At 50.4% G+C, this 22803-nt stretch overlaps 2 protein-coding genes across 4 annotated transcripts in view; one reads left to right on the top strand and one right to left on the bottom strand.

The window, feature by feature from the left end:
* DNAJC16 (DnaJ heat shock protein family (Hsp40) member C16) overlaps positions 1-8500 on the top strand; it is a 44664-nt gene extending 36164 nt beyond the window's left edge. For both annotated transcript variants that reach the window (XM_058718982.1, XM_058718981.1), the window contains 7 exons: positions 260-443; positions 1203-1385; positions 1494-1561; positions 3315-3395; positions 3752-3850; positions 4406-4576; positions 5060-8500. In XM_058718982.1, coding sequence (XP_058574965.1) covers positions 260-443; positions 1203-1385; positions 1494-1561; positions 3315-3395; positions 3752-3850; positions 4406-4576; positions 5060-5459 — 1186 coding nt within the window. In that variant the 3' untranslated portion in view covers positions 5460-8500. The remainder of the gene's footprint in view (positions 1-259; positions 444-1202; positions 1386-1493; positions 1562-3314; positions 3396-3751; positions 3851-4405; positions 4577-5059) is intronic.
* Positions 8473-18725, bottom strand: AGMAT (agmatinase). Of its 2 annotated transcripts, none has more exons than XM_058718988.1 (7): positions 18317-18716; positions 16893-17095; positions 14581-14629; positions 13325-13520; positions 12426-12605; positions 9974-10058; positions 8473-9298 (listed from the first exon to the last, which is right to left on the bottom strand). In XM_058718988.1, exons 1-7 carry the CDS (start codon positions 18586-18588, stop codon positions 9225-9227), a joined length of 1059 nt encoding a protein of 352 aa, XP_058574971.1. In that variant the 5' UTR covers positions 18589-18716; the 3' UTR covers positions 8473-9224. The 2 variants fall into 2 exon arrangements, with proteins under 2 accessions (XP_058574971.1, XP_058574972.1); XM_058718989.1 differs by lacking the exon at positions 8473-9298 and adding an exon at positions 9315-9847 and having other exon boundaries at positions 18317-18725.
* Positions 18726-22803: the final 4078 nt, after the last annotated feature.

Genomic DNA, 22803 nt, shown 5'->3' with positions numbered 1-22803 from the left:
AAAATAAATAAACATTAAAAAAAGAGAGAGAAAGAAAGAAATTCCTAAGTGTGGTAAAGTTTGCTTTGGGGAAGACATCACCAGTCTGGAAAAGAACAGGTCATCGGTGACTTGGAAATCCCTCGTCGGAGACCTTCTCACACCCGGCTTTCGTCTGTAAAATGAGTGCCTGCTCCTCGTCGCCTTCACCTGCCGTCGCAGATCCTAGCCTTGGCCTCGGAGATCAGTTCATAAAGTCTTCTCTTTTGTTGTTGTGCAGGTACTGTGTGGTTTTACTGACTCCCGAGGCTACCAAGCTGGGTAAACCCTTTGAGGCTTTCCTGTCCTTTGCCCTGGCAAACACACAGGACACAGTGAGATTCGTGCACATCTACAGTAACCGGCAGCAGGAGTTTGCCACCACCTTATTACCGGACAGTGATATGTTTCCGGGAAGATCCGCGGTGAGTCATGGATTCTCTTCTGACTCAGCTCTTGACAAGCTCATGGCGCCTGATACTGTTTCCTCCTCCTTTGGGAGTTTTGAATACAGATTCCGGATCCAGAAATCTCTGAGCCTGTTTTGAAAGCCTACTCCTGAAACAGTCTTTGACCTTGGGGATTTCACCTCCTAGATTTTCAGTCTTAGACCTTCACAGAAAGCATCTTTCCTCTGGGTAAAGGTTCAGGAGTGTCAGTTCTTTTCCCCAGTTTTTCTCCCCATGCCGGGTCTAGTCTTAGAGTACCTACTTTGTAAAATCTTCCTTAGACCACCAGGCTAAGGAATTTCTCCCTCCTTTACTTCTGCCTCTTTTCACTTCATTTTAATTGATCTCTCCTTCCCTTCCCCTCCTTTGTCATCACTCTACAGAAGCGTTAAATCCTCTCTTTGTCATCTTTTTGGTAATCATGGAAAATCTCTCTAAACGAGAAAGTTTCTTTATTATATTGAGTCAGAGGTTACAGAAAAAAGTCTACTCAGAAGAAAGAGCTTTAACTTTTAGCAAAAGCTGTGGAAAGTCACCATAGTTTCTTTGCCAGAAAAAAATGTAAATCTCCCGCGCATATTTTCTACCGATCCATATCCGTGTTTGAGTTCATTGCTGACTCCACTGGATCCTTTTTTTCCCCCCCCCACCCCCCCCACCCCCGAAAAAAGACCAAACAGGAACTTCCCATTCTTTTGGAAAGACTTCTGATGGCTTCCTCTCTTTTCCCGCCAGGTGTCTATCTTGGAAAGGCGCACCACGGGAGGAAGGGTCGTGTATAAAACCCTCGAAGCTCCCTGGACAGGGAGTGAGAGCGATCAGTTCACCCTCCTGGGCTGTCTCGACCAGCTGCGCGGAGACCCCGCGCTCCTGTCCTCGGAGGCAGTGCTCCCCGACCTGACCGATGAACTTGCCCCTGTAAGCACGTGGCCCAGGAGAGGGGGCTCCGGGCAGCAGAGGCGGGCCTTCTCCCCCCCGGGGTTCGGGCGCCCCGTCCTGACCGACGTGTGTTTTCTCTCCCAACAGATCTTCCTCCTCCGGTGGCTCTACTCCGCTTCTGACTACATCTCGGACAGCATATTTCACAACAACTGGTGGGAACATTGCTACTTTGGCTTTCTCTTTCTCCAGTGCTAGTAGAACCACTGTGTTTGTCCTGAAAACTCTGTCCTTCGATGTCAGTGTAAACTTGATCCACACAAGTGGCAGGTCGTGTACACGTTTCCGACACGTGTGCGTTCCCTTTTTCTTCCTTGCAGTCACTTCACTTTTTTTCTTTTTTTTTTTTTTTTCTTCAACGTTTTTTTATTTATTTTTGGGACAGAGAGAGACAGAGCATGAACGGGGGAGGGGCAGAGAGAGAGGGAGACACAGAATCGGAAGCAGGCTCCAGGCTCCGAGCCATCAGCCCAGAGCCTGACGCGGGGCTCGAACTCACGGACCGCGAGATCGTGACCTGGCTGAAGTCGGACGCTTAACCGACGGCGCCACCCAGGCGCCCCTCTAATTGATTTCTTTTTTTTTTTTTTTTTTTTAATTTTTTTTTTCGACATTTTTTATTTATTTTTGGGACAGAGAGAGACAGAGCATGAACGGGGGAGGGGCAGAGAGAGAGGGAGACCCAGAATCGGAAACAGGCTCCGGGCTCCGAGCCGTCGGCCCGGAGCCCGACGCGGGGCTCAAACTCACGGACCGCGAGATCGTGACCTGAGCGGAAGTCAGACGCTCAACCGACGGCGCCACCCAGGCGCCCCGCAGTCACTTCACTTTTTACGTGTTTGCTGGTTGACCCTTTCCCACTGGTTGGGTGAGAAAGGATCACCCGGGGCCGTGCTTGCACGCGGCACAGCCTGGGCCTGTCCTCTCCATCCAGGCGCCCCTGATGCCCAGCCCAGGGCCTGGCCCACGCGGGGGCTGGCATAGCGATGTACAAACCCGTCGGTGAGTTAACCAGAGAAGGGAGGCATGTCCCACCCCCACCCCCCAAAGTACCGCGAGCTCCTGAAGGACAGAGCCACGTCGCCCTCACGTCGGTGATTCCTGGCACCCAGCACAACTCCTGACAGATGGCAGGCCTCGGAGGACTGTCGGTGGGCGAATTAAATTTTAGAGCGCCGGTCCTAGAGGAAATTGCGAAAGGTCACCTTTTTCTTCCTGCTCTACCCCCTTTGGGCCATGTCTGAATTATTCTGGCCAGAAAAAAATCAAAATAGAGGAAATAGTCCCACAGACTTTTTAGCCACCGACACCACCCTTGACATCAGAAAGTTCTCCCACATTCACAATGTAAATCCTCTGACTTCCTTCTGCAGAACTTACTAAGCAGAACCTATTACATTGAGACAAAATATCAAAATTTTATTTGTTTTAAAGTTTATCTTAGACAGCATGAGCAGGGGAGAGGCAGAGAGAGAGAGGGAGAGAGAATCCCAAGCAGACTGCATGCTGTCAGTGTAGAGCCTGATGTGGGGCTCGAACTCACAAACCATGAGATCATGGCCTGAGCCGAAATCAAGGGTCAGACGCTTAACCAACTGAGCCTCCCAGGCTCCCCGTAATATCAAGCTTTTGGAATAAGCAGTCTGAACTAAAATGGCGAGGGAAAAACTGTCCGCTTTCCCCACCATCACCCTACCCTCAAAAGAAACCTCTATTTGTGTGAAACTAGAAAGTGTTTATTGATACGAAGCCTTTTTGGTTTGGGGTTTTTTTGGTTTTGGTTTTTGGTTTTTGGTTTTTGGGGTTTTTTTTGGTTTTGTTTGAGCCAGGGAGAAGATGCCTCGTATCATGAACTGAGGTCACAGCAGCCCATCCAGAGCTGACCAGGGTTTATTCCCTTTGTTTTAGGCGAGAAATGATGCCCCTTCTGTCCCTGGTCTTCTCTGCTCTCTTCATCCTCTTTGGCACAGTCATCGTTCAGGCTTTCAGGTAAATGCCTGTGTGGCTTCTCAGCGGGATTTCCCAAGGGTGGGCCCCACACCTCGGGGTCATTTGTACTGTTCCTTCCGTAAAACTCTTTGTTTCTTTTTTTTTTCTTTTTTTAATTTTTTTGATGTTTATTTACTTTTGAAAGAGAAAGAATGAGAGAGTGAGCATGAGCAGGGGAGGGGCAGAGAGAGAGGGAGACACAGGAACAGAAGCAGGCTCCAGGCTCTGAGCCGTCAGCACAGAGCCCGACGCGGGGCTCGAACTCACCAACCTCATGATCATGACCTGAGCCGAAGTTGCATGCTTAACCGACTGAGCCACCCAGACGCCCCTGAACTCCTTGTTTCTTACTTTAGTGACTCGAACGATGAGCGGGAGTCAAACCCTCCAGATAAAGAGGATGTCCATGAGAAGGCCGGGAAGACTGAGCCAAGCTTCACCAAAGAAAACAGCAGGTTTCTCTAACGGGACACCAAACCCACCCCCACCACACCACCCCGGCAGGAGAGCCACAGGCCGAGTTGGTCTGACAGAGCGGTGTTCCAGAACCAGTCTATACACGCACTCGGGTTCACCTCCTTGTGTGTGAGATGTGAATTTAGGGGCAAGTCAGCCGCCAGCTAGTGTTTACTGAGACCCCATAAGCCTTTAGACACAGGACCTACTTACCTTCTACTCAGTACCTGCAGGCTCTCGATCTCAAATTTGATAATGGGGGCAGGAGGCCAAGTATGTCAGAGCCACTAGACGAGCCAGAAGCAGAGAAGGGTCCTAAAGCCGCTTCTCCACCAGCTGAACAGTAGCATCTGAAAGGCTCTTCGTAGGCCCAGGACCACCAAGGAGGGACCGTCCCTGTCCTGCCAGGGTGCCGGGCTCGAGAATATTAAATAACCTGTCTAGTCTGGTTGGAACAGAGCATTTTCTTCCTCCTATTTTTTTTTTTTTTTTTTCCAAAGTAATGGCATTCCCCTGTCCTGATGACATCTTAATTCCTCGCTGTCTCCCCACAGCAAGATCCCTAAAAAGGGCTTCGTGGAGGTAACGGAACTCACAGACGTGACCTACACCAGTAACCTGGTCCGCCTGAGGCCGGGCCACATGAACGTGGTCCTCATCCTGTCAGACCCCACCAAGACCAGCCTACTGCAGAAGTTCGCTTTGGAGGTCTACACATTCACTGGGTAAGCTCGTGGGAGGGAGAGCAAGGGAGGGCACGTTCGGGTGAGGGGGGAGCTGGAGGACAGTTTCCTCCTTTTCCCCTTGACCACGGGGGGCTCCTTGCTTGCAGCGAGATGTTGGCTGTGACCTCTTCTCCCCTGACTCCCTGTCCCGATGCTTCTGAGCAGAAGAGCTCACCCCCCGGCTTCTTCCCTGAGCCTTTCAGGGAGCTCTACCCCTGTCGCTCTCGTGTGCTTTTACTGAAGCCGGACCCCGAGAGGGACACAGGGGGCACCCGGCAGGAGACAGGGCGATGGGGCAAGCAGAGCGTGGCACGTGTTGAAGCAGCCCTCAGGTCCCGGGGGAGTCCCCCGTTCTTCCCATCTTCAGGCCCCACCCGACGCAACGCCTCCTCCTGCCACTTGAAATCTGACTGAGGCATTCGTGTCCCCTGCAGTTAAAGGCGTCAGGGTGTGCCCTAAGTCTTTCTTCTGTCCTTCCGGCAGGAGCAGCTGCCTGCACTTCTCCTTCCTGAGTCTGGACAAACACAGAGAATGGCTGGAGTACTTGCTGGAGTTTGCTCAAGATGCAGCCCCGATCCCAAACCAGTATGACAAGCATTTCATGGAACGGGACTACACGGGTTACGTGCTGGCCCTGAACGGCCACAAGAAATACTTCTGCCTCTTCAAGCCCCAGAAAGCAGTGGAAGAGGAGGAAGCCGCGGGGTCTTGCGGTGCCCTTGACTCTTCCCTCCATCTGGGCGAATCGCGGGGGAGACCTTCCTGTGGCCTTGGACCCAGGCCCGTCAAAGGAAAATTGAGCAAGTTGTCCTTATGGATGGAGCGGCTGCTGGAAGGCTCCTTACAGAGGTTTTATATCCCGTCGTGGCCCGAGCTAGACTGAGAGGGGCTCAAGAGACACTTAAACTCTTCAGGCTTTTTAATAGGCCCCTGCGAACAGGCCTTTTCAGGACTCAACCTATCACCGAGGACAGAGAATAGGTTCTAGATTATTCTTCTGGAACAATGGCTGGAAGAATCTTTCCTTTGTCCTGTTCTAACCTAGGACTGAAAAACACCTCAAGCTGAATCCCCCAGATCAAAAGATTTTCCTGTGGGTTTCTTCGCCCTCGTTTGAATGCCACACCATTTAAAGCAGACTGCTCATTCCCTCTTTTTTTGTCGTCCCGTCCCGTCCCATGCTCACACCTCGCTCCCCTGTCCTGCCTCTGTGCTGTGGGAGAAGCTGGGGGCTCCAGCCCGCAGCGGTACCCAGACGGAACCTCGCGAGCCCGGAGTGCCGGTCGGGTCGCCTCCCACCCCCGCTCCGCTTCTGTCCCGGTGCCTGCTGCGTCACCCGGACAGCCCACGGCAGCTTCTAGGCCCTGCATCCCGAAAGAGGCCCGGTTCCAAGCAACCTTAGCATTTGATAGTTCTTCCAGTAGTCAGTGGCTAAAAGTATATTTGGGGGGTATCCCCCTGCCCCAGTTTGGCAGCCAGAGTTTTAAAAGGCTGGGGGTAAGGGGGGGCTCTGCATGCGAATTTGGTTTCCTTCCCAGGACAAAAGAAGGGAGGGCTGGGCAGTGACCGAAGTGACCTCTCGGTGGTGTCCCCCCGGCCGCCGCCTCAGCACTAGATGTCGCCAGGGAGGGATGTGCACGGCAGGAAGTACCGTAATGACTTTGAGCCATTCACGTGTACGTTTTCCCATGCCTTTCTCCCTCTGTCAGTTTTAGGGTATGAATCTTAGGAGCCATGATTCGTGACCTTGTTCTCCGGACATAGAGATAAGCTGCTAGAAGCCAGTAGATGTTCAATGAAGACACCTCATTCCCACCTGCCATGAGTCAGGCTCGAGGAACCTCCAGCCGTGTCTCTTTAGTAAACTACCAGACCTGTCTCTGTATCAAGGAACTTAAAATTTCTTTTCAACAGTTGTATTTTGAACACTGTTACCCCCAAAGTGCTGTAACTTTGGGCTCTCTCTTGTGACAAGTGACCCAAGACTTGTTCTAGACTCCTGTTTGGCAAAAGGCTTACTTTGAGCTTCCGGCCTAGATTTTGATATCTCAGTTGCTTTCACTCTTAACTCAACAACTGCTTCACCAGTAACAGGGTCCGACCCACCATCAGCACCCAGCTTGCAGAGCTCCAGTGCACAGTGGATCACACCAGCCAGTTAGAGAGCTTGCCTTTTTTTCTTGTCTTTTTTCTTTTCTTTTCTTTTCTTTTTTTTTTTTTAGGGCAGAACCACCGGTGGAGTTTGAACAACTTCCAAGAGTGGTCGGTTCTCCTGTCAAAGTAAATTTGCCCTTCTATAAAATGAAGGGTCGGAATCAGTGATGGGACATTTACTGAGTTAGTATTTCTTTAATCATAATTGCTTGAAACTAAGCGATCTGGATCCTGAATAATTTAAATATTGAGCTGCAGTGGCAAGTAATTAATTATTTAAGCCCAGGAGTTCCTGTAGTTTCCGTGGAGAGTCTGTAGCTTTATTTAAAAAAGAAAGAAAGAAAGAAAGAAATCACTGCCAGGCTGCATTTTTTTTCCACATGATCCTCTAAAAATTGGATGCTTGCTCTGGTGGCCGTATCTCCTGGCACCTGGCCCAGGCAGGCGTGATTAAGGGACTCATTTGGTTCCTCGATGCACCGTCCTCCGAGTTATTTTCTAGGTCTTCTACGGCCACGTTGCTGATGCGAGTGGTGTTTTGGTTCAGTGGTGGGCTTTTTAACTTCTGGTACTAATGGGATTCGTGACCTTCATTTCTGAAAACAGAATCTCCCCAGCTTTGTTCACTTTAAAAATGTTTCCCATTAAAATCAAAAGCACCTTCGGACAGTTAGCCGCACCCCCCCCCCCCCCCCCCCTTTGCACTGAGAAAGGAAAGTGAGAATAGGATTAGAAACATGCCTGGCAAGTTCTTCCACTGGTCTGGTTGGGGCTGAAAGAGATGTCCCCCAAGAGGACACTAGGGAGGTTTTACTTCGACTGAACTTCGCCCTTGACCACCCAAGCCTATCCTCCTGAACGTTCCCATGAATTTGTTTACTTTTGTGTCAAATGTATGAGCCGCTGTCACACTAGGCCAATGCCACCTTTTCCCCTCTTGCGTGTAATCACACAGACTTAATTTCAGTTTTAAGTTAACTTCCTGGCCTTTGAATATGTTGAGACTGACAATGTTGTTTTATTTTTAGAAGTAGGGTTTTCTGGTCGATAGAGACTACGCATCATGTTTAGCAGATGGGGATGAAAACTGGCCTAAAACAAGTCTTTGTAGAATACACACCTACTTACAAATATTTTTTTTATCGTCCAGGTGCCGGTGGCATAATTTGTCTAAGAGATTGTCAGCTATGAGTCAGCAGCGTTTCCATAAGACCACCTTGACTTCCATTAAGCACCATGGTCTCTCTCTGCCATCACCTACCGACCGTGAAAATTTGGCCGTACTTTTCAAATTAATAGGCTGATTGCCTCCTCGTTCAGCACATACATGTTTTTCCTGATTTAAAAAGAAATGCGGTCTAACTGTGTTTTAAGTGATTTGCTTTGTTTGGGAAAAGAGATTGGAAGCAGACACTCAAATGTTTTCCTGAGTAAAATTCTTTAAAAGCTGATGCAGAATGTCTTTACAGATGACATAATTGCTCACATCCAAATGCCTGACCTTGTCCCTTGGAAACAAATGCAGTGTGGCAGCTGTGAAGGTGTCCACTCAGTTTGTCAAGGAGGAGGATGAAACTTGAGAGAGCGGTCTGAAAAGAAGGTGAATATTTTGCACTTTTGATACTCTTAGGAACAAATAACTCACTTGGCAAATGGTGTCTTTTTTATGTTGTTTTCGTTTTGTATTGTGAACAGGCACTGAAGCTGACGTTATTTTTGTTTTAAGAATATTACAGACTGGAAACAGAAATAAACTATTTTAATGTGTGACGATTACGCGTCGCCCTTGCATCAGGAAGAGGAGGGTTTGATCGTGGACCCATTCTCAACAAAATTGAATTTGTGTGTAACTCAACACATGCCTGAATCTTCAGTGCAGATCTCAGGAGCTGCTATCCTAGAGGGTGGGCCAGCGCAAAGAGCAGATGATGCGAAACTGAGGCAGGGAGTAGGTTAAGGAAGTGTCACCAAGGGCACTTTGGAGGCCACCCGCTGTCTGGTTGAAAAGACATTCCATGCGCCCTCCTGGGCTGTTGGGTGGGCAGTTTCTTTGTGAGAGTCTGCATGTTACTTTCAAACTATTTGCTTATGTTCACAAATGGCCTAAAACCCAGACGCAGCCCTGAGTTCCTCAGGAGGAGCCATAGTGTAAAGGAAGACAAACTAGAGACATAGGAGATGTTTATACGGGATTCTGTCCTTTGGGTTTTTGTGTTTTTTTTTTTATATTTCATTTCTCCAGTTTTTAGATAATCCTAAACTAAATGCTCTGTCCCTTGTAACAACACACGTGCTTCTCTTTAATTCAGACTCCTTAGAAATATTAGCTGTTGGATCAGACTTCTACTGAATGCCCTGATTTTACAGCCTCCAGTGACACTCTAGCAGAAGGTTTTACTGGCGTAAACTCTTGAGTACTCGGGCCTCTTGCACATAAATTCCTGAGAACCTGTCATCAACACAAGCTGCTGATTTATCAGGAAGAGCACGAGGTTCAGACGACTGTCACTTTGGGGAGCACACACAGCATCTCAAACAGCAGGTTAGCCGCCAGGAGGGCCGTGTTTCCTACAAAGATAAAAAACCAAAGGTGAACACCGAGCCAGCGGGCCGAGCCTCTCGCTTGCCTTTGTGCCGCCTTTCCAGATTCCCTCTTCTGCCCAGCCACCCTGTGGACACGCTTTCCCCTGAGCCAGAAGGTTCTTTGTTTACAAACAGATTCCCACCCCAAAGGAAAGCCTATAATAATGGTGTGTATTGTATTTATCACCTACCCTCCTCCGAAGCTGACAGGCCTCAGTCTGTAAGTTCTCTAAATTGAAATTGTCGGGGCGGCCTCTGCTTTGAATATCTCTCCTAAACCAGCTAACTGCCCACTTTTTTAATATTAATAAACATCACTTAGGCCGCGACAATTCACTTCTCCATGAAACAGCAAAGGAGGAGAGGGGGCTATGCTATCCTACTACCAATTACCTTATCACTGTTCCTGCAGGCTGGTTTTCCTTCTGCTGACGGGAGGGAGGGCAAGCTAGTAAGAGCCACCTCCCAGGGGTGTGTGTTTGAGTTAATTAGCTCATGTCTGTAAGGTGTGGAGCAATAGGTTTATTTTCTTCACTGCAAAACACGCTCAGCAGGTTCCCAAGTTATACAAAAGGACGCAGCCATCTTATACTTATTAAGCAGATTAATAGAACTTAAACTCGCAGCTGCTTACGGATCACAGCACTGTCGCTTACTCACCAGAAGGATCATAAGGCGGTGACACTTCCACAAGATCACAGCCCACCACGTTCAGGCCTTGACAACCCCGGATGATTTCCAGCGCCTGTCCAAGACCAAGCCCGAGTTGTCCACAGCAGTAACCATTGACCGGGAAAAGCAACTACAGAGATCTCAGTGGATCTCTCCCAATGCATGCCCACCCTTGGACTTGGAGCTGTTGCTTCCGCTCGATAAACGTTTATCGACTGCAGGGCACACTGCTGGGCATCACGTAGACACCAATGGCCAACACACAGCCCCTGCTCCCGAGGGGGGTCCATCGTGTGATGATGGACACAAGCAAACCAGTCATTTCAATGTCATGCATGAAAGGCTTCAAGAAAAGCAAGCGTAGGGGTCCCTGGCTGGCTCGGTTAGTAGAGCATGCAGCTCTTGATCTCAGGGTTGTGAGTTCGAGCCCCGTGTTGGGTGCAGACATTACTTTAAAAAAAAAACAAAAAAAAAACCCACAAGTGTAGCAAAGTATAATACAAAAACCACCCAAAGAGCTGGCTGGGGGAAGCCCTCCCCAAGGTGGAAACACTTAGTTCAAGGAATTGACCAAGCGGATTAGGGATAGGGCAGCCTGGGCAGAAAGACACACGCAAAGACCCCAAGATGGAAAGAAATACCGGTAGTTGGATGTGGCCAGAAGACAAGATAAGTGAGGGGGATGGTAGGAAGAAGTCATGTCATCTCAAAGAGTTTCCATTGTGCCGGTGAAAAGCCCAGAAGAATGATAAACTGAGGAATGAGGATTGTGTCTTAGAAATCTCTCCGAGGGGATGCAAATTGGTGCAGCCGCTCTGGAAAGCAGTGTGGAGGTTCCTCAGAAAATTAAAAATAGACCTACCCTATGACCCAGCAATAGCACTGCTAGGAATTTATCCAAGGGATGCAGGAGTACTGATGCACAGGGGCACTTGTACCCCAATGTTTCTAGCAGCACTCTCAACAATAGCCAAATTATGGAAAGAGCCTAAATGTCCATCAACTGATGAATGGAGAAAGAAATTGTGGTTTATATACACAATGGAATACTATGTGGCAATGAGAAAGAATGAAATCTGGCCCTTTGTAGCAACGTGGATGGAAGTGGAGAGTGTGATGCTAAGTGAAATACGCCATACAGAGAAAGACAGATACCATATGGTTTCACTCTTATGTGGATCCTGAGAAACGTAACAGAAACCCATGGGGGAGGGGAAGGAACAAAAAAAGAGGTTAGAGGTTAGAGTGGGAGAGAGCCAAAGCATAAGAGACTGTTAAAAACTGAGAACAAACTGAGGGTTGATGGGGGGTGGGAGGGAGGGCAGGGTGGGGGATGGGTATTGAGGAGGGCACCTGTTGGGATGAGCACCGGGTGTTGTACGGAAACCCATTTGACAGTGAATTTCGAATATTGAAAAAGAATAAAAAATAAAAATAAAAAAGTGAAGGTAAAATAAATACATTAAAAAAATAAAGAAAGAAAAAGAAAAAAACAAAAAAAAACAAAAAAAAGCTCTCCGAGGGGAACTGATGGAGAATGGCTTGGAAGAGGTAGTTGCTAACATGCCCCTTTCTTAGAGGAGATCAGATCATTGATGGGTGCCAGTGGCCTTCATTTATTTACTCAAGTGCCTTTGAGTTCCTACCCTTTAAGTCAGGCACTGTTCTAGGCTGAGGGGTGGACTGGACTGGTAAAATAAAAGCCCTACCCTCCTGCAGCTTACCTTCCAGTTATAACCACACTCCAATTCTGCCTCCTGCATGAATTTATACTCAGCACACCTTAGATCTTCATTTGGGGGCCACCTGGGTGGCTCAGTTGGTTGAACATCCAACTCTTGATTTTGGCTCTGGCCATGATCTCACGATCATGAGGGTCCGCACGTCAGGGTCCACACTGGGCACGTCACCTGCCTGAGATTCTCTCTCCCTCTCCCTCTGCCCCTCCCTGCTCGTGCAGTCGCTCTCTCTCTCTTTCTCTCTCAAAACGAGGGCCTTTGCCAAATCGGTCCAGTCCTCGCGCCAGAAGAGTGTTCAACCTGTGGTCAGCCCTGAGCAGAGTAAAAGGCCAAGTGCCCTGCTTTTAAAATCCTATCCTGGGGCGCCTGGGTGGCGCAGTCAGTTAAGCGTCCGACTTCAGCCAGGTCACGATCTCGCGGTCCGTGAGTTCGAGCCCCGCGTCAGGCTCTGGGCTGATGGCTCGGAGCCTGGAGCCTGTTTCCGATTCTGTGTCTCCCTCTCTCTCTCTGCCCCTCCCCCGTTCATGCTCTGTCTCTCTCTGTCCCAAAAATAAATAAAAAAACGTTGAAAAAAAAAATTTTAAATCCTATCCTGATCCTGAAGACTGACTACACGTCCCAGGGAAGTGGGGGGTGGGGGGGGGGGGGCGCTGGCTAAGGATCCTCACCCCCGGGAACTATCACTGGTGAAACCTCCTTACCTGACTAGGGGTGAGACCAGCAATTTCGGGCGTCCCTGTCCCCGGGGCATAGGCGGGATCCAAGCCGTCAATGTCAAAGCTGATGTACACGGGTTTGCCTCCCATCTGCTGCCTCACTTCCCCCATCAGAGGAACCAGGGACTTCATCCAGCAGTCTTCAGCCAGGACCAGCCGGAAGCCCTGAGGAGGCAGGAAGTAAAGAGCAGGAGGTCGAGGCTTCTGCATGGCAGCATTTACGGGGCATTTCTCCTGTGCCAACCCCCACGCCAAGTGCTTGTGGACGCTTCACACGTGACCCCCCCAATCTTCACGAGGACGGAACGGTCGTCCCCGTTTGACTGGTGAGGAAGGGAGGAACGACAGCTGGTGAAGAAGCAGGTAGGAAGTCGAAGCTGCCCCAGGGGGACGGGATCAGAGAGCAGCTTGGCTAGGACGAGAGGGAGAAACTCGGGTCATCTCGTGGTAGCACCTCCTCCAAGACCAGCCTTGGCACACTCTAAAAGCAGGGGACTTGGGTCTTTCCTGTTGGGATCTTGCCACACGTGTCCACCTAGGAGCCGCTCTGCCTGGTGGGGAAGAGGACAGGAACCGGAAAGGTGGCCGCTCGCCTTGGCTTTGGGCCTCCCCAGCTCTTTTCCAAGCCAGCGACGGCCCAGGGACGGGTGCGTTGCCGCCCGTCTCCCCACCCCAGCGACGAGAGGCCTCCTTTGCCTCACGAACTGACAGCCTCGCTCCTCTCAGCTCCACGTGACCCTCTCGATGGACACTCGGCCTTCCGTCCCGTTTTCTGAATTTGGTCACCGAAGCCCCTGTTGAATCTACAGCTACCGCTGAGGGGGCACCGGACAGAAAGGCACTTCGCAGACTGGGGACAGAGGGAGGGGCGTTTGGTTTGTCACCTGGCTCCAGCTGTATCTGTAGGGATCCAGGGTCATGGCGGAGCCCCGGATGCCGATCTGCACCACACGCTTACAGTCCAGGAGTCCCTCGTCCACGCACCGGCGGAAGGGCGTCCCGTGATAGACCTTCTCTCCTAGGGCCTTGTCAGCCGTGTCCGTGTGGGCATCCACGTGCAGCAGCCCCACGGGGCCGTGCCTGATGACAACACACAGCTCAGAGGCCAGACCTCCTCCTGGGGCCTGAGCACAGCCACCCCCTAGGCTACCGAACTTCCAAACTTCACAGCTCATGGCCACGGAGCGGAGACCCGCCATCCATTACCGGCCTTGCAACTGGTTTCCGTCTGCAAATGGTTTAGCATCTCAGAGCGATAAACTCAGAGAAAGGCAGGCAGAGAACAGACAGGCACTGAAGCTTACCCACCCACTGCCTAGCACCACGAATTTTCCTCACTTGGAGACGGAGAGGCCCAGGAGGATGAGAAGGAAGGATGGGGGCTCAGGTGAGCTCGGCTGAACTAATCAGAGCCTGTCTACAACCGGGGCACCAAGAAGCAGCTTCAAACCCAGCTCCCTCTCCATAATCTCCATCAACCCTGCCGGCCGCCCCAAAGAAACATATCGTCTAAATCGATGCTGGGCGAGCCCAGCCTCCAGAAAACACTTGAGCCCACCCACCACCAACCAGAAGCCTGCCCACATGTCTTTCCCTCATATGGATACTGGAGCCGCCACCGCCTTGGCCCTTCTGCCTCTTCTTCAAGCTAATTAACCAAAGTTAGTTCGTCCCTGGTAGACTTCCATCACTAGAATATCCATTTTCCCGTTCTCTGGGGAAGGGGCCCTTTCGGGAGGAAACGGGGCCCCTCCCCGGCAAGCAACATCATTGTGCATTTGGCCTTTGAAGCAAAACAGAAACTGAAGTTAACTGGGGTTGTGTATTTCGCGAGGGGCTCATCTTCCCAAAACAGAGGCACAGGCTGAGCATGCATTCACCAGAGCCGATGTAGGGCAAGCCAGGGTGGCCAGAAGTGTTAAAAATAAACTGTCTTGGCTCCCAGCTGGTGACTGACAGAGACACCTGGAGCTCGCCCGACCTTAATTTTGATCCACAGAAGCAACTCAGCCGGGAATTTCCTATCACCCCAAATAACCTGAGCCAGCAGAGGTCACTCGATGCCAGGGAGTCGCAAACAACTCATTCCCTAGCCCCTGAAGTTTGAAACCCTGTGTGGAACCAGACGCCTGGGACTTACTTTTTTGCCATCGCTTGCAATATAGGATATGTGATTGTGTGATCTCCACCTGCAAAGAGGAAAAAGAAAACATCTGACATGTGGATAAGATGGGGGGGGGGGGACCGTGTATTTTACAGAGCAATCCTCAAATCGCCCAACGGTGCCACCCTTTTGATTGGACTGAAGAACTATAACATACTCAGCTAAAATGAGATCTTGTTCAGTGGTGGGAAAATGGCCACTGGATACTCGGGATCACATTGTCATCTAAAAGAGGAAACGGGCACCTGGGTGGCTCAGTTGGTTAAGCATCCGACTTTGGCTCCGGTCATGATCTCACGGTGCGTGGGATCGAGCCCCACGTCGGTCATGATCTCACGGTGCGTGGGATCGAGCCCCGCGTCAAGCTCTCTGCTGACAGCGTGGAGCCTGCTTGGGATTCTCTCTCTCCCTCTCTCTCTGCCCCTGTTGGCTCTCTCTCAAAACAAATAAATAAAATTTAAAAAGAGGAAACAAATTAAAGCTTACAGGTAAAATGCCTGGAACAGCTCTGTCCAGTAGAGCTTTCTTTCTGCAATGATGGGCATGTTCTCTAGCTGCACTGGCCACCGTGGCGGCCACTCCCCACATGTGGCCACTGGAATGTAGTTCAGGCCACGGAGGAGCTGAATTTTTTATTTTATTTTAATTACTTTTAATTTTACTTTTTTAAGTGTATTTATTTTGAGGAAAAAAAAAAAAAAAAAAAGCACGAGCAGGGAAGGGGCAGGGAGAGAGGGAGAGAGGGAGAATCCCAAGCAGGCTCCTTACGGTCAGTGCGGAGCCCGATGCGGGGCTCGAACTCACGAACCGGGAGATCATGCCCTGAACCGAAATTGAGAGTCAGCCACTAAACCAACTGAAAATTAATTTCAGTTTCAATAACCACATGTGGCCAATGGGCACTGCACTGGCCAGCTCAGTAAAGAAGTATTACGATGGATGACCGTTAAAAACAACAGTAGCCACATTTACAGAAGCTTAAAATGTGCCAGTCAGGATGCGGGGCACTTTATGTGCTCTTTCATTATGTGGCCCTCACACAACACAGTGAGGTAGGTGCTATGATTCCCATTTTACAGGTGAGGAAATGACGCAGGAGGAGCTAGGGAGAGGTAAAGCTGAGATTTCAAACTGTCCCTCCAGAAACCACACTCCACACCACGCACGATGTTCTGCAGGCTGGGCCCACGCTTTTGGCAAAAATACATTTGGATATTTGGAAAAAGGTCTGTGTCATTTTAACTCTTTGTGAACTGGAAGAGAAAGAGAAATGGAAGGGTGGGAGGGGTGGGGGGATAAGAGGAAAACTGCTCCATAGATGGACAGAGAGACCCTGACTTGGAGGAAAATGCCCCTTCGCACCTCTCTCTCAAAGTCATATAAAAGCAGGTTCTTGAAATAGTTAGGAAGTCACAATTGAGCCCCTGTTGTGAGCCTTCCCCCCCCCCCCACCCCCGGGGTCTGGAATGGAGGAGGGAGGTGACAAAGGTGAGGTGGGTAGAGGCACTTGCTGGGATGCAAAATTTAAGGGACACCCAAAACAAAACAAAACACCTCAGTGATTAAGATAAATACTAGTTTAATGTAATACTTTTAAAATTCAAAATCAGTACTCCCAAAAAAAATCCATGATAAATTTTAAAGAAAGATAGGATCAGTAACACTGCTATTCGGAGCCCTATCGGAGCCTCAGGCAAAAGGGAAAAGTCAGTCATATTTATTGTTGACTTTTGGCACCTCCCCGCCTCCCCCCTTAAATTTTGCACTAAAGCAAATGCCTTGCCTGTGTGCTGACAGCTTAGAGCCCGGAGCCTGCTTTGGATTCTGTCTCCCTCTCCCTCTGCCCCTCCCCTGCTCACGCTCTGTCTCTCTCAAAAATAAATAAACATTAAAGTGAATGCGTTTGCCTCACCCTAGTCCATCCCTGTCAATCGTACCAGTCCAAAAATGTACATATCCTCCCCCCAGGGGAGAAAAAACATTAATTAGAGGGGCGCCTGGGTGGGTTAGTTGGTTGAGCGTCGAACTCGATCGTGGCTCAGGTCGGCTCAGGTCACGATCTCACGGTCGGGGGATCCAGCCCAGCATCAGGTTCCGCACTGAGTATGGAGCCTGCTTGGGATCCTCTGTCTCCCTCTCTCTCTACCCCCACTCAAAATAAACAAACAAACAAACAAAAAGGATCACAAATTCTCTTTCCTATGCCGTCTCCATATTCACCGCGGCTTGCCCGTGATAAATAAACCCTCCGTGCAGAGAACTGCACTTGCCCTCGTAGATGTTATTACCCAAGGTCAGAGGAATACAGCCAGCTGCTACGATTTTCTGATAGGCCTCTCGAATTAGACGGCAGCTGTCCTGAAGGTTGTAAAGATTGACATTCACATCACCTAGGTCTGCAACCGAGAGGGACTGGAAGGGGAGGGCCCCCGTGCTAGGGTTAGTTGTCCGAAGCATCACGGATTCTTCCCTGATCCGCCGGGGTCCAAATCTGGAGGAGGAAGAATCATCCTGTGAACCATCCCTGAAAGGTCAGAGGTCCTACCTCGGCCGGGGTTTCTCAGCCTCTGCACTGCTGATATTTGGGGCTGGATGAATCTTTGATGTGGGGGGCCATGCGGTACATTGTGGGATAATTCCCCTGGTCTGTAACCGGTTGATTAGATGCCAGGAGCAAGTTGTGATAACCAAAAAGTCCTCCAAGGACACCACCAAATGTCCCCTGGGGTCAAAATCATCCCTGATTGAGAATCACTAAAACCCAGGCTGTATTAAGAGATTAAAGGCACAGATTTGGAAGCCCACCCAACATCAGTTTACTAATTGGCATTAGATAACTTCTTCATCTCCGTGAGCCTCAGTTTCCTAATCTGTAAAATATTTACCCTCCTGGGTTGTTATAGGAATGAAGTGAGGTCATCTATGCAAAGCCCCTTGCATTCAGTAGACATTTAATAAATGGTGGCATTTCTACTTCAGATTATTCGTCTATACGGTATTTACATCTGTAAAGTGGCTGAGCCCAATCAGACATAGCTGATGCTCACTATTTAGGAAAACAGACTTGACTTCACTTCCTCTGCCATGATCTTGGGGAAAAAATGCCTTGGGGCGCCTGCCTGGCTCAGTCGATAGAGTTTACCACCCTTATCTTGGGGTTGTAAATTCCAGCCCCACGCTGGGTGTAGAGGTTATTTAAAAATAATTTTTAGGGGCGCCTGGTTGGCTCAGTCTGTTAAACGTCAGACTTTGGCTCAGGTCATGATCTGGCGGTCCTTGAGTTCAAGCCCCGCGTGGGGCTCTGTGCTGACAACTCAGGGCCTGGAGCCTGCTTCTGATTCTGTGTGTGTGTGTGTGTGTGTGTGTGTGTCCCTTCCCCACTCATGCTCTGTCTCCCGTTCTCTCTCAAAAATGAGTAAATGTTTAAAAAAATTAAGAATTTAAAAAATAATATATATTTTTTTAACCTTAAAAAAATAAAAGCCTCGTATTTGAGCAATTCTTGATCGGGTGCCATCTAGATCAGGTGCCATCGGCATTGTGTGATGAGGGAGGGGGGAAACCAATGGTCTGTCAGTCGATTAGGGGCGTTCTGGAGCCGGCACCAGCTTCCACCCCCACCCTGGCTGAGGGGAGGCGCCGTCCGTGGGGCTTTCGCGCCCCGTGGCCTCGGGTGGTCCGGCCACGTGTCCCCCAGTCCTGCGGGCCTTACCTCGCCCCGGGCCGGTTGGAGGTCCCAATGTCCAGGGGCACCCCGACGAAGGCGGCGTCCAGCCCCTGGGGGGAGGCCTGCAGCGGCAGCCGCATCATGGAGCAGACGCCCACCGGCCGGGCCACGACCTCGGAGCTGGGGGGCTGGTTCCGGGGAGCATCGGAGGCCCGGCGGCGGGGGCTGCGGCCCAGGTGGCGGAGCCCCGCGGCAGGACGCGCGCCCCCGCGGGCCCCCAGGCTCCGGGCGCAGCGGGACGCCAGCCGCCGCAGCATGTCACCCGCCGGTCCCCGCAGCGGCCCGAACGGCCGACTGTGCTCAAAGGGCCGGCGGCCTGGGGATCAAGGGCGGACGAGGGGCCGCGCTCTCCCCGCCCCCTCTCTGGACTTCGGCCTCCGGCTCCCTCGGTAAATAGAACCGGGCCCCGGGGGACGCCCCCGCCCCCACCCCCGCGGCCACCGCACTGTCCCTGGGGTCTGCGCCCCGCAAAAACAAGCCCTTGGCGCCTGCTTCTCCCTTTCAGAGTAATATTTTTTAAAAGCAGAAAGAGTTAAAGGGGGGAGAGAAAACTTTCTCTAAGGAAGAGAAATTGGAAATGCATTTTTTTTAAAATAATGTGTTACGAAATGCCTGGGGTAAGATTTCCCGGGAAGCAGAGTCTCTTGTTTAAGTTTATTTATTTTGAGAGAAAGAGAGAGAGCATGCGCAGGGGAGGGGCAGAGAGCCAGAGCGAGAGGGAGAGACCGAATCCTAAGCAGACTGCACCATCAGAGCTGAGCCGCAGGCTGGTCTTGAACACCTGACCTGTGAGACCACGAAGCTAGAGGAGATCAAGAGGCCTGTGCAACTGAGCTGCCCAGGCGCCCCAGGGGGTAGAGTCTTTCTAAATAACCTTTTTTTAAAAAGGCCTTAGAGACCAGCTTGGTGAAGGTCACACTGCCAGGGGGCCCCCTAATCTCCAGTCCTCTTTATTTCTGGCGGGGGGGGGGGGGGGGGGACCACCAGGGAAAGAAAAAGTGACTTGTCATGAAGTTATGTGAGCCATGGGTGGTGGTAAATACATTTTTAATCTCTGGAAGTTGAAATTGAATGGAAGAGGCCGGCATTGGCTTTAAACGGTAACCTTCATGGGGCGCCTGCATGGCTCAGTCGGTTGAGCGTTGGACTTCAGCTCAGGTCATGATCTCTCAGGTCGTGAGTTCAAGCCCCGCGTCCGGCTGTGTGCTGACCGCTTGGAGCCCGGAGCCTGCCTCAGATTCTGTGTCTCCCTCCCTCTCTGCCCCTCCCCTGCTCATACTCTCTCTGTGTCTCTCAAAATAAATGTTAAAAAGAAAAAATTTTCAATGGTAACCTTTACATGTACGTCACACCTTAAACCCACACCGCCCAGCCTCCACTCTGCACGATGGGGGCAAAGTTTCCTAATGGTCAATCCTGGGTGTTCCATGTCGAAAGACGGCTGCAGAACAGGTCCCTGCCGTTTTCCAGAAAAAAAAGCGACACTCCCTTACCACCCCTATGGACAGATTCTACCACCATTTCTCCCATAGTGTTTGTCCTGGCTGTATCGTTTTCTTTCTTTTTTTTTTTTTTTTAATTTTTTTAAGTTTATTTACTTCTGAGACAGAGAGAGACAGAGCATGAGTGGCGGAGGGGCAGAGAGAGGGAAACACAGAATCCAAAACGCGCTCCAGGCTCCGAGCTGTCAGCACAGAGCCCGACGCGGGGCTCGAACTCACAGACCTCGAGATCATGACCTGAGCCGAAGTCGGACGCTCAACTGACTGAACCACCCGGGCGCCCCCCAGTTGCCCATTTTCTGACTCCCCACCTGGATGGTCTGATGGCACCTCAGGTGGCCTGTGGCTCAGCAACTTTCCACCTCCTTCTTGATCCTGCTCTCTGCCCAATGCTTTGTTCAGTCCTGGTGGTTCCCTGCTTACAAGACCCCCACTGGCTCCCTCTGCTGTTACTGTGGTGCCAGCCACAGCTTTCCACTTGGTGTCTCCACTCTCCCACCAGATAACGCTTCCTGAAGCCAATCCACTTTTTTTTTTTTTTATAATGTTTCTTTTTGAGAGAAGAGAGAGCGAGAGAGACAGAGCGTGAGCGGAGGAGGGGCACAGAGAGAGGGAGACACAGCATCAGAAGCAGGCTCCAGGCTCCGACCTGTCAGCACAGAGCCTGATGTGGGGCTCGAACCCATGAGCCGTGAGATCATGACCTGAGCCGAAGTCGGACACTTAACCGACTGAGCCACCCTGGTGCCTCGCAATCCGCTTTTTTTTTTTTTTTTTTAATTTTTTTTCAACGTTTTTTATTTATTTTTGGGACAGAGAGAGACAGAGCATGAACGGGGGAGGGGCAGAGAGAGAGGGAGACACAGAATCGGAAACAGGCTCCAGGCTCCGAGCCATCGGCCCAGAGCCTGACGCGGGGCTCGAACTCACGGACCGCGAGATCGTGACCTGGCTGAAGTCGGACGCTTAACCGACTGCGCCACCCAGGCGCCCCAGCAATCCGCTTTTTAAATTCTGTTTCCCTTCGTGCATCTTCCAGTACTTGGCTCTCGAGCCACTGTTCACCTTACACAGCCCTCACTTTCTTACCTCCAGTCCTTTGCTCATGCCATCTCCTCGCCCAGAAGGTTCTCTCCCACGACCCTCATCTCCACATGCCAATGTTCTGCTGAAGCCCGTGCTCAAACCACCGTCTCTGGAACTCTTAAAACCCTTAAAATTCTCAGTTTTCAAGTATAGGAACTGGGATCAGGAAAAAAAGTGAAATCCTCGCTCCACGATCCACGATCCACGTATCTCCATTACTTGTGGCAGGAGAGAGAGCTCATTCGCATTTCCGCTGGGCTTGGGGCGACAGCTCAAGGCAACGCTCCATCCAGCACAACGTCTCTTTGCAGTTTCATGCTTGATCTTGCAAATGTGTGTGTGTCATTCCATTTCGTAATACGTTTATGTTAGCATTAAAACATTTGGTATTATTTACCAGCTAAATGTTCCCCCCCCGAACTTTTCTTTTTAATTTATTTTCTATTTTTACATTTATTTATTTTTGAGAGACAGAGAGAGCGTGAGCAGGGGAGGGGCAGAGAGAGAGGGAGACACAGAATCTGAAACGGGCTCCAGGCTCTGAGCTGTCAGCACAGAGCCCGACGCGGGGCTCCAACTCATGAACTGTGAGATCGTGACCCGAGCCAAAGTCGGACGCTCCACCGACTGAGCCACCAGGCGCCCCAAATTGTTTGATTTCTCTATGTGTGTCATGACAGGAAAAAGTTTCCAAAGCACCGTTCTGGCAAACTCTAAGTTCCGATCCGTGCTTCATCCTTTTGGCCAGCCTCTAATTTGCTATGCCTCAGAAAACAAAAAACAGGAGCGTCTGGGTGGCTCAGTTGGTTAAGCATCCGACTCTTGATTTCAGCTCGGGTCATGATCTCACAAACTGTGAGCCCTGAGTCGGGCTCTGGGCTGACAACATGGAGCCTGCTCAGGATTCTTTCTCCCTGTCTCTCAAATAAATAAACTTAAAAAAAAAAAAAAGTAATAGAATAAATGTTTGGTGGGTGAGTGAGTGAAAGACGGAACGGATCTTCTGGAAGCTGTGGAGACCAGCTCTAGGGTGATGAAAAAGCCGTGACAGCCGAAGAATGTGAGAAAAACATTGTGTATGTTCCGGCTATCTGCGTGGATTCCCTTTGGCCTAAAGAATAATACAAGGGCTCCACAGAAGGAGTCAACACCTTGAACTTGTCTGTGCTTGCAGAGACTGAAGAAATGATCCTGCATCAACTCCCGCCTCCGTGAGACACCTGGCGTGGGGGGAGGGAGCTTTCTGGGACACTCTACTCACTGTTAGACTTCTTTGTCCACTGGCCCTAAAGAACAATAGTTTTCAGCATGTGTAGAATACTTCCATCAAAGTTGGTCAGACTCCCCACGCTTCACCTATAAAGTTACATACTCAACAATCCCTCAGGGAATACTTTACACACGAGCGTGGAGTTACCTCCAGCAGTGGCATCATCATTTCTGAATCTCGAAAATAATATGTGCTATTTGAACACGACATTGGTCGTTCGGTCTATTCAGCTTGCCCAGTGGACACCGGGAGCCTGATTGATCCAACCACTTTTAGCCATGTAAATGGCCCGCTCAGTCTCTCTCTGGTCCAAATGGGGCAAGAGAAAGGGAGGCGAGAGCATGAATTCATCGCAGGCAAGACCCACCACCCACTGAAGTTTGAAGAATACCGCTGTCATGTAGTTTCAAAGTCAAGCCAGGAGAGGGCACAGAAAACTTCTGCTTGGTCGGCTAATAAGGAAGAGGAGTTTTAGCAAATGGACAGAGCGCTCCTTCAATCTTCTATCATGTGATGCATCGTTTAGGTCATTTAGTCTGACTTCATCAGCCCACAACAATTTTATTATGCAGTAGGCCACCTTAATGTGATCTTTGCACCGTTTAATTCTCTCT

Source organism: Neofelis nebulosa, chromosome 2 (assembly GCF_028018385.1).
Source record: "Neofelis nebulosa isolate mNeoNeb1 chromosome 2, mNeoNeb1.pri, whole genome shotgun sequence".
NCBI classification, from domain to species: domain Eukaryota; kingdom Metazoa; phylum Chordata; class Mammalia; order Carnivora; family Felidae; genus Neofelis; species Neofelis nebulosa.
This window is presented reverse-complemented; position numbering and strand designations above follow the sequence as displayed.

Coding starts and splice junctions, on each gene's coding strand:
- AGMAT (XM_058718988.1), bottom strand. CDS start 18,588: ATGCTGCGGCGGCTGGCGTCCCGCTGCGCCCGGAGCCTGGGGGCCCGC. Junction 14,630..16,892: donor CTGTATTCCTCTGACCTTGG/GTAATAACATCT, acceptor TCCTCTTTGCAG/GTGGAGATCACACAATCACA. Junction 13,521..14,580: donor TTGCAAGCGATGGCAAAAAA/GTAAGTCCCAGG, acceptor TGTTGTCATCAG/GCACGGCCCCGTGGGGCTGC.